The following is a 14233-nucleotide window of genomic DNA, read 5'->3' on the forward strand; positions in this document are numbered from 1 at the left end:
TCTTGGAAGTGCAGAGTCGGATTAGAACAAGTCAGCATGGATTTAGTAAGGGGAGATCATGCCTGACAAACCTGTTAGAATTCTTTGAAGTGGTAATAAGTAGGTTAGACCAGGGAAACCCACTGGATGTTATCTATCTAGACTTCCAAAAGGCCTTTGATAAGCCTTATGGGAGGCTGCTGAGTATGATGAGGGCCCATGGTGTTTGAGGTGAGCTACTGGCATGGATTGAGGATTGGCTGTCTGACAGAAGGCAGAGAGTTGGGGTAAAAGGTTCTTTTTCGGAATGGCAGAGAGTGACAAGAGGTGTCCCGCAGGGATCAGTGTTGGGGCTGCACTTTATATATTAATGATCTGGATGAAGGGACTGGGGGCATTCTGGCGAACCCTCCAACCCTGGCAACATCCTTGTAAATCTTTTCTGAACCCATTCAAATTTCACAACATCCTTCTGATAGGAAGGAGACCAGAATTGCATGCAATATTCCAAAAGTGGCCTAACCAATATCCTGTACAGCCGCAACATGACCTCCCAACTCCTGTACTCAATATTCTGACCAATAAAAGAAAGCATACCAAATGCCTTCTTCACTCTCTTATCTCCCTTTGACTCCAGCTTCAAGGAGCTATGAACCTGCACTCCAAGGTCTCTTTGTTCAGCAACACTCCCTAGGACCTTACCATTAAGTGTATAAGTCCTGCTCTGATTTGCTTTTTCACAATGCAGCACTTCGTATTTATGTAAATTAAACTCCATCTGCCACTTCTCAGCACATTGGCCCACCTGATCAAGATCCCATTGTACTCTGAGCTAATCTTCTTCACTGTCCACTATGCTTCCTATTTTTGTGTCATCTGAAAACTTAATAACTATGCCTCCTTTGTTCACATCCAAATCATTTATATAATGACGAAAAGTAGTGGACCCAGCACCGATCCTTGTGGCACTCCACTGGTCACAGGCCTCCAGTCTGAAAAATACCATCCTCGATCTTCTACGTTCGAGCCAGTTCTGTACCCAAATGGCTAGTTCTCCCTGTATTCCATGAGATCTAACCTTACTAACCAGTCTCCCATGAGGAACCGTGTCGAATGCCTTACTGAAGTCCATTTAGATCACATCTACTGGTCTGCCCTCATCAATCCCTTTGTTACTTCAAAAACTCAATCAAGTTTGTGTGACATGATTTCCCATGCACAAAGTCATGTTGACTATCCCTAATCAGTCCTTGCCTTTCCAAATACATGTACATCCTGTCCCTCAGGATTCCCTCCAACAACTTGCCCACCATCGATGTCAGGCTCACCGGTCTATAGTTCCCCTGCTTGTCCTTACCACCCTTCTTAAACAGTGGCACCACATTAGCCAACCTCCAGTTTTTCGGCACGTCACCTGTGACTATCGATGGTACAAATATCTCAGCAAAGAGGCCCAGCAATCACTTTCCTAGCTTCCCACAGATTTCACGGGAACATCTCATCAGGTCCTGGGAATTTATCCATTTTTATGCATGTTTTGAGAAGATATGCAGCTCAAGTTGAGGTTCTGGATGTAGGTTTGCTCGCTGAGCTGGAAGATTCATTTCCAGACGTTTCATCACCCTACTAGGTAACATCTTCAGTGGGCCTCAGGCGAAGCACTGCTGATAATTCCTGCTTTCTATTTCTATGTTTGGGTTTCTTTGAGTTGGTTATGTCATTTCCTGTGGTGAAGTCACTTCCTGTTCTTTTTCTCAAGGGGTGGTAGACGAGATCTAACTCAATGTGTTTGTTAATAGAGTTCCGGTTGGGATGCCATTCTTCTAGGAATTCTCATGTGTGTCTCTGTTTGGCTTGTCCTAGGATGGATGTGTTGCCCCAGTCGAAATGGTGTCCTTCCTTATCTGTATGTAAGGATATTAGTGAGAGAGGGTCATGTCGTTTTGTGGTTAGTTGGTGTTCATGTATCCTGGGGGCTAGTTTTCTGCCTGTTTGTCCGATATAGTGTTTGTTACAGTTCTTGCACAGTATTTTGTAAATGACATTAGTTTTGCTTGTTGTCTGTGTTGGGTCTTTCAAGTTGTTATGCTGCTGTTTTAGTGTGTTGGTGGGTTTGTGGGCTACCATGATGCCAAGGGGTCTGAGTAGTCTGGCAGTCATTTCCAAGGTGTCTTTGATGTAGGGGAGAGTGGCTAGGGTTTCTGGACATGTTTTGTCTGCTTGTTTGGGTTTGTTGCTGAGAAATCGGTGGACTGTGTTCATTGGGTACCCATTCTTTTTGAATACATGGTATGGGTGATTTTCATCTGCTCTGCGTAGTTCCTCTGTGCTGCAGTGTGTGTTGGCTCATTGAAATAATGTTCTGATGCAGCTTCGTTTGCGGATGTTGGGAAGATTGCTTCTGTAGTTCAATATTTGGTCTGTATGTGCTGTTTTCCTGTTGCCGCTGGTTTGAAGATCCCCATTGGCTGTTCGCTGTATTGTGGCATCTAGAAATGGCAGTTTGTTGTTGTTTTCCTCCTCTTTAGTGAATTTTATGCCAGGAAGGGTATTATTGATGGTCTTGAAGGTTTCCTCTAATTTTTTTCGTTTAGTGATGACAAACGTGTCATCCACGTAGCAGCCCCAGAGTTTGGGTTGGATGGTTGGCAGAGCTGTTTGTTTGAGTCTCTGCATTACTACTTCTGTTAAGAACCCTGATATCGGAGATCCCATAGGTGCTCCATTGGTCTGTTTGTAGATTTTATTGTTGAAGGTGAAGTGTGTGGTAAGGCATAGGTCCACTAGCTTGATAATATTCTCCATGTTGATGAAGTTAGTGGTGTTTGGTGTATGTGTTTTTAGGTCTTCTAATAGTGTAGTCAGTGTTTCCTTGGCCAGGTTAATGTTGATTGATGTAAACAGGGCTGTTACATCAAAGGAGACTATTATTTCATCCTCTCCTATCTTGGTATCTTTGATGGTCTTCAAGAATCCTTAGGTGGAGTGAGTGGAGTGGTGTGAGTCTTCTATTAAGTGTTTTAGTCTTTGGTGTAGCTCCTTGGTCAATCTATAAGTTGGTGTTCCAGCTAGTGAGACTATGGGTCTGAGGGGGGCTCCTGGTTTGTGAATTTGGGGTAATGTGTAGAAGCGTGGTGTGTTGGATCCATCTGGTTTCATTTTTTGGAAGTCGGTCTTATTTACTTCTCCAGATTTCTGAAGTTTTTTGAGTAGGGCTGTGATTGATTCTCTAGTTGTGGGGTCAGGTCTATCACCACTTGTTGGTAAGTGTTGGTATCTGTAAGTAGTGTGTTCGCTTTTTCAATGTAGTCTCTTCGATTTAGAATGATTGTCAAACGTCCTTTGTCTGCAGGTAGGATAACAATGTCTTTATCTTTTTTTAGTCTTTCCAGTGCTTTTCTTTCTTGTGTCCTGAGTGTATTTCCTTCCTTTTTTCTGCTTAATGTTGGTGTGACTATCTGTCTGATAGTTTGCTGGGTGACGAAACATCTGGAAATGAACCTTCCAGCTCAGCAAGCAAACCTACATCCAGAACTTTTATGCATTTCAAGACATCCAGCACCTCCTCCTCTGTAATATGGACATTTTTTAAGATGTCACCATCTATTTCCCCACATTCTATATCTTCCATATCCTTTGATACAGTAAACAATGATGCAAAATACTCGTTTAATATCTCCCCCATTTCCTCCGGCTCTATACATCGGCAGCCTTGCTAATCTTTCAGGGGTCCTATTCTCTCCCTAATGTCCTTAATGTATTTTTTTACATTACATTACAGTGTGGAAACAGGCCCTTCGGCCCAACAAGTCCACACCGCCCCGCCGAAGCGCCAACCCACCCATACTCCTACATCTACCCCTTACCTAACACTACGGGCAATTTAGCATGGCCAATTCACCTGACCTGCACATCTTTGGACTGTGGGAGGAAACCGGAGCACCCGGAGGAAACCCACGCAGACACGGGGAGAATGTGCAAACTCCACACAGTCAGTCGCCTGAGGCGGGAATTGAACCCGGGTCTCTGGCGCTGTGAGGCAGCAGTGCTAACCACTGTGCCACCGTGCCGCCCACAAACGATTTGTAAAATCGTTTTGGATTCTCCTTAACCCTATTTGCCAAAGATATCTCACGTCCCCTTTTTGCCCTCCTGATTCCCTCTTAAGTATATTCCTACTGCCTTTATACTCTTCTAAGGATTCACTCGATTTCTCCTGTCTATACCTGTGACCAGCCTTAGTTGCCCTTGAACTGAATGGCTTGTTAGACCTTTTCAGAGGGCTTCTGAGAATCAACCACATTGCTGTGGGTCTGGACTCACAAGTAGGCCTGAATAGGTAAGCATGGAAGATTTCCTTTCCTGAAAACATTAATGAGTTCGGTGGGTTTTCCAACAATCAGCAGTGGTCATCAGTAGATTCTAAGTTTTAAAACTGTATTCAAATTCCACCATCTGCTGTGGCGGGATTTGAACCTATGAATACCAGTAGACCATCACCTGTGTCTATATCCTAATCAGCAGTTCCCATCTCATTGTATGATAGGTGGTTCCCATTGATGAGTGAGTGCTGGAGGGCCTTCCATTGGCTGTCCAGTGCCATTGCCTGATCTCACTCGCTGGGCTTTAATTGGCACGAGGCATTGAAGATTGTGTTAGCCTGCCCATATCAGGATCAGAATCCAGATGGAGCATCCACTTCCAGTTCCCAGCCCTTGATTGAAAATCCAGCTCCTTATCTCGCTGCTTGTAATTTTTAAATGACATGCAGAGTCAGGAAAGAGAATTTGATATTGCTCATTGCAGGAAAAGGTGAGGCACACATGACTCCAAGTTAATATAGCTTGTGTTCATGAGCAAAACCACAACAGGTGCCGGTCTCAAGAAGTAAAAAAAACCTCCTCTCCAGGCACATTGTGTCTTGAAAATTACCCAAATTATCTTTAAAGGAAGCTTTCATTTTGGTATCTTCTGTTGTGTGGTCTGCCCTCTAAACACAGAGTGATCTTATGAGCCATACAGTCAGATTCTGACAAAGGTGACTCCTTCCCCACTAGATTTCACCTCTCACTGATTTAAAATGAGAGGGTGAATTACTGATTGACTGTGTTTATTCATCCTTGGATGAGTAGGGCACTCCAAGTCAATATTACAAGTTGGAATGATAACCTGAATTTCAGACTCTATGGGTTAGTTTCCAAACTCCTTCCTGTCATTACACAGTGTCAGATGTTGTGTCAAGCATGCTTTCCAAAACCAGTTTGTGAATAACAAGGAATCACTATGATACATAAAGAGTGACAAGCATGACGAATTGAATGACCACAGTGCTGAGTCACGAGACTGCATGGCATCTAATCTAATCTAATCTAATCTAATCTAACAGAGTGTTGCAATAATTTGCATTGAACAAACACCAGCAAAGGCAAGAGAGGGATGGCACAATCTGATGGAGAGTCCCTGTGTGAGCATTGTCATCCATCATTTCAAAGCATATCGAGGGGCTTTCCAAGTGTGTGTTTCGTTTCTTCTGACTAGCTCTATCTGAAGATTGTACGTTGCTCAAGGATCCCAATATACTGTAGCATGATATGGCAACAGGTATGTCACCCAGCTGATGCACCTGAATAGGTGGAATTTATTTAAAACATTTGGAAAGGATGTTGGCCAACTAACCCACAGTATTGCTGATAAATCCAAACAGCGGATATGTGGTCAAAGCTCCTTACTTATTTTCACAACCTACTTTAATGTTAATTTGAATTAAATAATCATTTACTGAAACTCTCCACAAGTCCATACCAGGTAATAATCTAAATCGATATGTACTTTCTTTTAAGATGTTAGCCTGGCTCAGTGTTAGCATTCTTATCTCTGAGAATTATCAGCTCAAGACTCTTTTTAGATTTGATTACTTACAGTGTGGAAACAGGCCCTTCGGCCCAACAAGTCCACACCGACCCTCCGAAGAGTAACCCACCCAGACCCATTCCCCTACTCCCTACTAATGCACCTACCACTATGGGCAATTTAGCATGGCCAATTAACCTGACTTGCACATCTTTAGACTATGGGAGGAAACCGGAGCACCCGGAGGAAACCCACTCAGATACGGGGAGAATGTGCAAACTCCACACAGACAGTCGCCTAAAGCTGAAATTGAACCTAGGTCCCTGATGCTGCGAGTAGCAGTGCTAACCACTGAGCCATCATGCCGCTCATGTTTTTAACCATTCCAATATGCTAGCTTTTACATATAAGCTTTTGTTTTCCATAATGCAATACATCAGCAAATACCTTTTCGAAACAAGTACAGTATATCCAACAGTTTCCAGTTACCCACAGCAAGAGCCATCTTTTCAAAGGACTGCAATAGACTGATCAAACATGATTGCATTTTCTTAAAACCATGTTGTTACCCAATTACCAAGTGCTCTAAACTAATCTCTTCAATAACAGTTTTATTGCATATTCCCTATTACAGATGTTAAGCTAACCGGCATGTATCAACAACAATATATCTGGCACTGATTGAAAGAACTGTTAGACTATAAGTTTTTTTGAATTTTAGCCTTAATGAAGAAGTGGCTTCTATTTGACAATCCAATTAAGAAAATGAGACTAATTTTCTCACACCAAGCCTACAACATCACCCTTCAACAGACTTAAAACTTTGAAGCTGTTCTTCCAATACTTTTATAAGGATACTTGGCAATCTATTCCTAAGAACTACATCTTATTCAAAGTTGCACTGCTGTCACAATGACATGATCACATGGTTTCTCTAATGAAGATCAGAAGCAATAGATCTTGGACATGATTGCTGCCAGGTTAGCCATCACCAGCCATAAACAGGTTAACTCCAAAAATCTATAAATGAGTGCTCAGGTCCTTGCTCAACATTTCTGAAAATAGTACATCCACAATAAACAGAATGCATCAAATTAATTGTTCCACTTTAGTCTGACTCCATATACCACCAAAGTTAATTGCACATGGATGCTTTCATATGGGGTGAAGTTCGTCACTGATTACTACAAAATCAGTAACATAACATGAAAAGCCCACTTATGTAGAAAATGGTGAAAAAGCCCAAAGTCTGCTGATAACTCTTTGTACAGAATTAAACACGAATCCTAGGTGGTGGAGATACCTGTCAGTTGAGACATTGAACTGAGATTCAGTTGCTGAATGATTCTACACTGCAATTTAAAGATTCCCCCCAATATTTAACCCTCAATCCCTAAAGGGATTGTCACAATCCCATTGCTACTCACTGTTCTGCAATACTTATATTGACTACACTTTGGAAAAGCATTTCACAAGCGGCAAAGGACATTATATAGTGCCAGTGATTGTGAATGACACTATAAATACGAGGAGCAGCTTGATAATTACCCAGCCTTTATATGGGCTTGAAGGGAGTAGAAATTACTTCACAGAAGACTAGCCACTAATTCCAGCTCGTGGTACACCTTACCTGGCTGAAGACATGTTGATGTTTAGAGAGAGCTGAGCCAGTGAAGAAATGTTTAACAACATTGAGATCTAAGATCTGGTCTCCAATAGCAACACCGATTCTATGGGTTGGCTGAAAGGAAAAATGAAAGCAGAGATAACCAAAATGAAACTAGATACATACTCAAAGCAGGTAGAAAGTTCCATTTTGAGGACTAGCTCTGGAACAGATACAACTGAGAGTATGATCTGTCTGTGTACAGTATTGTCATTTCTACTATCCTCAATTATTCAAATGTCTGTAGCTGAACATTTCACACAGTCACAGAGAGGCTAGTTAACTATTCATGAGGGTCCCCATGCTGAGCTGGTCAGTAGCAACACACATAGCCCACAATAACTTAGAAATAAACAGAGTGGAACCCAGAAACTCTTGCTCACAGTCCAATATTCCTGCTCAGAAAGTACTATCTTGAGTCATTTCACACATCTCCTTGAAACTCATGATGTTGTACAAAGTACCAGTACCTATCTGATACATCACGTTCACTTGATGCTGTTCTTCTGCAGTCATCATTCTAACAGTCATAAACGATAAGTACCTTTACACCTGACAACGGCAACCTATTGAAAGATACATAAGAAACATTGTCTGACGTATCTTCAGCATCTGACTCTCCCTGTGGGCTTCCTTTGCTTCTTTCCACCTAAACACATACAGTTTCTTGCAGTTAGAGCAGTGTTTCCCCACACTCAACATGCTTCCTTTATGTGATGCCCCCCACAACATTTACATCCTGCTCTGGTTTTAATCGTTCTGCCCACTTTTCTGCAAATATTTACTTTTTTCCCCAGTTTATTATTCTCATTCAGCCTAGAAAGTCTCTCAGTATAAGACAATATCTCACCTCTTCTCCCATGAATACATTTGAGCTAATGACTGACAACCACAGAGCTTCTGCACATGTTGAAATAAACATGCCTACATCTTCTAACTTTGTACTTTTGGTCTTTCCTTAAGGGTTATCGTTCTGCTGTTCATGTATTTTTGAATTTTCTTTTTAGTTTGCTTGCCAATATCTTTTCATGCAACCTCTTTGTTTTCCTAATGTGATTGCAAATGTCACCCTGCATGTTTTATACTGCTCTAGATTTTCTGCAGTACAGGGACGAGCTTCCCCTTTTTGAACCTTGTCCTATTCTACATGCTCTTTAATATCTGAAAACCTTTCCTTATTCTTTCTGTGATTACATTTGTTTTGAGCACTCTCTTTCTACTTGAATTCTTCCCACTGCTCACTGTTTTCACTACTCATTGATCTCCAATAAGATATGATCGAACCACTGCCCTTGACATTTAATGCTACCACCATTGAATCCCACACCATCTACATCCTGGAGGTTACCATTGACCAGAAACTCAACTACACTCACCATATAAATACAGTAGCTCCAAGGACAAGAGGCTGGGAATACTGCAGCAAGTAAATCACCTCCTGACTCCCCAAGGAATAGTTAGGAGTGTGATGGAACATTTTCCACTTTCCTGGATGAATGCAGCTCCATGGACACTCAAGAAGCTTGATACAATCCAGGGCAAAGCAGCCCATTTGATTGGCAACACATTAACAAGCATCCACGCCCTCCACCACCAAAGCTCAGCTGCAGCAGTGTGTACTATTTACAAGATACACTGAAGAAATTCACCAAAGCACCTTCCAAACCCACAACCACTTCCATCTAGAAGGAAAAGAGCACAGATATAGTAGAAATACGATCACCTGCAAGTTCCCCTCCAAGCCACTCACCATCTTGATTTGGAAATATATCATCATTACTTCACTGTGGCTGGGTCAAAATTCTGGATTTCCCTCCCTAAGAGCATTGTGGATCTACCTACAGCACGTGGACTGCAGTGGTTCAAAACGGCAGCTTGTCACTACCATCTCAAGGGCAACTTGTGGGCGGCACGGTGGCACAGTGGTTAGCACTGCTGCCTCACAGCGCCAGAGACCCGGGTTCAATTCCCGACTCAGGCGACTGACTGTGTGGAGTTTGCACGTTCTCCCCGTGTCTGCGTGGGTTTCCTCCGGGTGCTCCGGTTTCCTCCCACAATGTGCGGGTCAGGTGAATTGGCCATGCTAAATTGCCCGTAGTGTTAGGCTAAAGGGGTAAATGTAGGGGTATGGGTGGGTTGCGCTTCGGCGGGTCAGTGTGGACTTGTTGGGCCGAAGGGCCTGTTTCCACACTGTAAGTAATCTAATCTGTAAGTAATCTAATCTAAACTAGGGATGGGTTATAAATGCTTGCCAGCCAATGATGCCCATTGCCCACTTAATGAATTTTTTTAAATATAAATTATCTACAACACCTACAATTGTTTCCAGGCTACTTTTGTCAATCACATCTCAGTTTAGTAACATTGTTTTTGGTCTACTGTGCACTTTTCTGTAACTATTTCAAATCAACTGAATTGTGATAGTGACCATCATTATATTCCCCTTCCAATATCTCTTCTATCTACCCAGCTTCATTTCCTAAAACTAAATCCCTTTCTTCCTGGCCTTGTTATCTTCTGACATAAAATATTTTTCCTGATTGCATGGTCTCTGGTGTTCTGCATTCTCTGTATCTGCTCCACTGAAATATTCCCGGTTAATTTTCAGGTGGAATATTAGCCCCATCGGCCCCACTGTTACTGTCCAATTGCATCATCACTTCTCAGCAATTTGCTGACAGATTTGCTTTTTTCTGTCCCTCTAACTGTTTGGCGGTCTATTGAATACTATTGGCAGTGTGATTTCCCCTTTTTTTTAATTCCTTGGTTCAATTTGTGTGAACTGACGTGATCTTCTCAACTGTCATTCTAGCCATGATTGTTTCTTTAGCCAATACTCTGAGCCCCATGCCCCCATTTTCTCTGTCTCAAAGCAAGGTAGACAAATACAGAGCGGTCATTCCTGGCTTTACTTGAGCCACATTTCACATAAAAGTTGTAAATCATTAACATATTTTCAGCAGTAGTCTTTATTTCCTATAATTTTAAAGATCTTGTTGACTTTTCTGACAATGATTGGTGAAGAAATTTGTCTCCTGATTGCAATCCAAGGTCATCATAACTCTGCTGATAGAGGTCTCTGATCCAGGGCCGGTGAAGGTCAGTGTAGTGTTGGCAGGAACTGCTGGTTCATGACACTGCTTGACTGTGACCCTTGACTTAACTGACAAGTGGATGCCCTTGATCTATGCAATTGTATCATTCTTTAAATAATGTAAATTTCTTCAAACACGCTCTTTTGACCACATTGCTAAACTGTTTTTCGCATGTTTCTGATACTGATTATGGTTTATTTACAATCTTGTGAAATCTCTGGCCAATTGTTATCGCATTTTGAACATCAGGTTCCTGCAGTGGACCTGTTTTGCATCTTCTCGAAAACAGACACTGAGATTTTTCTTCACTGGTTAGAACATGCTCACGATATATTGTCTGCAGTTATGTAGCTTTCCCTTGAGTGCATGTTCACCCTCTCCATAACCTAGCCTTATCCTTGCTCAACCCCTCCGTGTCACGTCCAAAGGAAGTCTATTGTACCATGATGACACTGGCTATGGATCTGTAAACCAGAGGGTCTACGCTGGATAAGCTTTGCAGTATTCTCTCTCCTAGGCCTACACCTCCCACATAGTACTGAGGTGAACTGTCATTTGGCCCCGTTTTTGCGTTGGATGTTAAATCAAGGCATTATTTGTCCTCTCAAGTGGACATCCAAAGATTACATACGACATGGAATCTCATACAATGAAGTTTTCCCTGATTTTCTGCTCAATATTTATCCTGAAATCAATATCATTAAAAACACATGATCATTTACCTCATTGCTGTGCCTGAGGAATGTTCTGACTAATACAATGAGACATTGCTACAATGAGTACCTTTGGGAAATATTTCACTCCGGACTGTGCTGAGACTGAAAGGCGCTATGTAAACACTGTTGAGGAAACTGCATATTATGGTAGACACTTCATCAAATATATCCCCAAACTAAACACACTGATTAGAAAGTGACAAAAACACTGGGGTGTAATCCAGGCACCTTCTGAGAATTTTTACTGCTCAGTGTCACGGGAAAAAAATTACATTAGAAAGCAGTGCTGTACTGCGTGTGTGGTTCACAGCCCAGACGTCAACACTAATGCAAAATACTGCATAAGCGACTCTGTGTTGGAGATCTTAAACAGGGAGTACTGTACTGGCAAGCTCAGCATCTCTATGAAGAGACAGAAACAGAGTTGATGTTTGGAATCCGAGACAGTAGCTGCTGAGGTTCCCTGTCACTTTGAGTTTCTAGGCCACGTATCCACTTCAAACTGAAACTGATACCGCTCCTTCCAAAACTCATCCCCTTCCCCCGCCCCTTTGCGTGAAGTAACTTACGTTATCCGGAGTGGAAAACACACCGAACGGGAGGTTCTGGATCGGAAAATCGGAATGTGCTCCCACTTTCAGGAAGGACATGTTTCGAGTAGACAGGCTGACAGGATGACTGGGAGGGCGCCTCCTTGCCCATGTTTAGCACACAGCTGAACCAATACCAGAGTCAGATAGAGATTCACCGCCCAGATGGAGCTGGTCAATTGACAAGATACAAAGTCCAACCAGACACCAGAACACTCCGCAGTATTTTTAACACGAAATTCTGCTATTCAATCCATTCTGTATTTCTATAATATCGGCACAATCACACTTCCGGATTGAATTTACTTTCCATTAGTTCCATGCGCCATGCAGTTTTCTAAATATTACATCACGGAAACAGGCCACTCGGCCCAAACAGTTCATGCCTCACCCTCTCGAGACTGTTAACATATTCTCTCCTGCACCCTGAGTCCCTCCTTCTACCCAGCTTCAGCGGTGGCGAGTTGCACATTCTCTCCACTCCCTGGGTAAACAGGTTTCTCCCAACTTCCCTATTGGGTTCATTAGTGATTGTCTGTGGCCCCTAGTTTATCACCCTTCAAATAGAAACATCATACTTTCACCAGATTGAGCCCTTTCTTAAAGTGTTGGCTGGACCCAGGCACTTAGGCGGGCAGTGTACGTTACTTGTGCGTATTCTCTCCCCCATCCGTCTTAAACTAAACAACTAGGTTGTGAATGCATTGTGCTGGCATTCTGGTGGCCTCAGGCAGTGTCTGTATTTGCTCTGCTGTCTCTCTCCATATTGTGGTCTGGCGGCCATCTTATGTGTCAAGTGGCCAATTGATGGCTCAGCGGCCATCTTGTATGTCCGTGTGCCTAGTGTCACCTTGCCCCGTGCCATCTCCCACTTCAACAGTAATCTTGGTTTGTTGAATACGTCACCTCAGTTGAATGACACTTTGATCTTTTACTGTACATTCTGTGTCCTATGAACCTTCCCCACTAGCTACCTAACGAAGCAGCAGCACTCCAAAAGCTTGTACTTCCAAATAAACCTGTTGGACTGTAACCTGATGTTGTGTGATTTTAACTCAATCGAAGATCCTCCCAAAAGGGCACGAAGACTTCTAAGTACAAGAGTCACCAAAACACCACCCTCAGGAATGTTAACTCAAGACCAACCACCGTGAAGAGAAGACACCCCAGGACCACTGGGAGAAGAAGACCAGATGATCATCACCACGTGGATCAAGATCTACTGTGATGGTATATGATCATCCAGAGTTAATTTGAAGCACAAGATAGTTGATTAGATTTGTAAGGTAAATTGTTATATTGCAGTGTATTTTGTTATTATAGTATTAATTCTGTTAAATAAATAAATATTATTGTTGTGGTTCTGTTCGCCGAGCTGGGAATTTGTGTTGCAGACGTTTCGTCCCCTGTCTAGGTGACATCCTCAGTGTTTGGTAGCCTCCTGTGAAGCGCTTCTGTGATGTTTCCTCTGGCATTTATAGTGGTTTGAATTTGCCGCTTCTGGTTGTCAGTTCCAGCTGTCCGTTGCAGTGGTCGGTATATTGGGTCCAGGTCGATGTGCTTATTGATTGAATCTGTGGATGAGTGCCATGCCTCTAGGAATTCCCTGGCTGTTCTCTGTTTGGCTTGTCCTATAATAGTAGTGTTGTCCCAGTCGAATTCATGTTGATCTACGTGTGTGGCTACTAAGGATAGCTGGTCGTGTCGTTTCGTGGCTAGTTGGTGTTCATGGATGCGGATCCGCATCCGTGAACACCAACTAGCCACGAAACGACACGACCAGCTATCCTTAGTAGCCATACATGCAGATGACAAGCAACATGAATTCGACTGAGACAACACTACTATTATAGGACAAGCCAAACAGAGAACAGCCAGGGAATTCCTAGAGGCATGGCACTCATCCACAGATTCAATCAATAAGCACATCGACCTGGACCCAATATACCGACCACTGCAACGGACAGCTGGAACTGACAACCAGAAGCGGCAAATTCAAACCACTATAAATGCCAGAGGAAACATCACAGAAGCGCTTCACAGGAGGCTACCAAACACTGAGGATGTCACCTAGACAGGGGACGAAACGTCTGCAACACAAATTCCCAGCTCGGCGAACAGAACCACAACAACGAGCACCCGAGCTACAAATCTTCTCACAAATATTATTATTTATTACTATTAAGAGCCGACTCACCGTTTCTTTGCTAGATATGCGTTAAAACACACTGTGTGGCAGGTACAACAACATCATCTGATATGAGCATTTTATAAATCATTTTTGATACTTTTACCAAATTGTTGAGCTAAATCGTGATATTTCCAGGTGAGGTGGGG

The 14233-nt window shown here is 42.7% G+C and overlaps 1 protein-coding gene across 1 annotated transcript in view; it reads right to left on the bottom strand.

Annotated features, from left to right (window-relative positions):
• Nucleotides 1–12025, bottom strand: part of fah (fumarylacetoacetate hydrolase (fumarylacetoacetase)) — a 57981-nt gene extending 45956 nt beyond the window's left edge. The window contains exons 1-2 of the mRNA XM_043677625.2: nucleotides 11876–12025; nucleotides 7460–7570 (exon numbers count right to left, since the gene is read on the bottom strand). Coding sequence (XP_043533560.2) covers nucleotides 7460–7570; nucleotides 11876–11956 — 192 coding nt within the window. The 5' untranslated portion in view covers nucleotides 11957–12025. The remainder of the gene's footprint in view (nucleotides 1–7459; nucleotides 7571–11875) is intronic.
• Nucleotides 12026–14233: the final 2208 nt, after the last annotated feature.

Source organism: Chiloscyllium plagiosum, unplaced genomic scaffold (genome assembly GCF_037043375.1).
Source record: "Chiloscyllium plagiosum isolate Xiang-an unplaced genomic scaffold, Cpla_swu_hap1 HiC_scaffold_39, whole genome shotgun sequence".
Lineage (NCBI taxonomy): Eukaryota > Metazoa > Chordata > Chondrichthyes > Orectolobiformes > Hemiscylliidae > Chiloscyllium > Chiloscyllium plagiosum.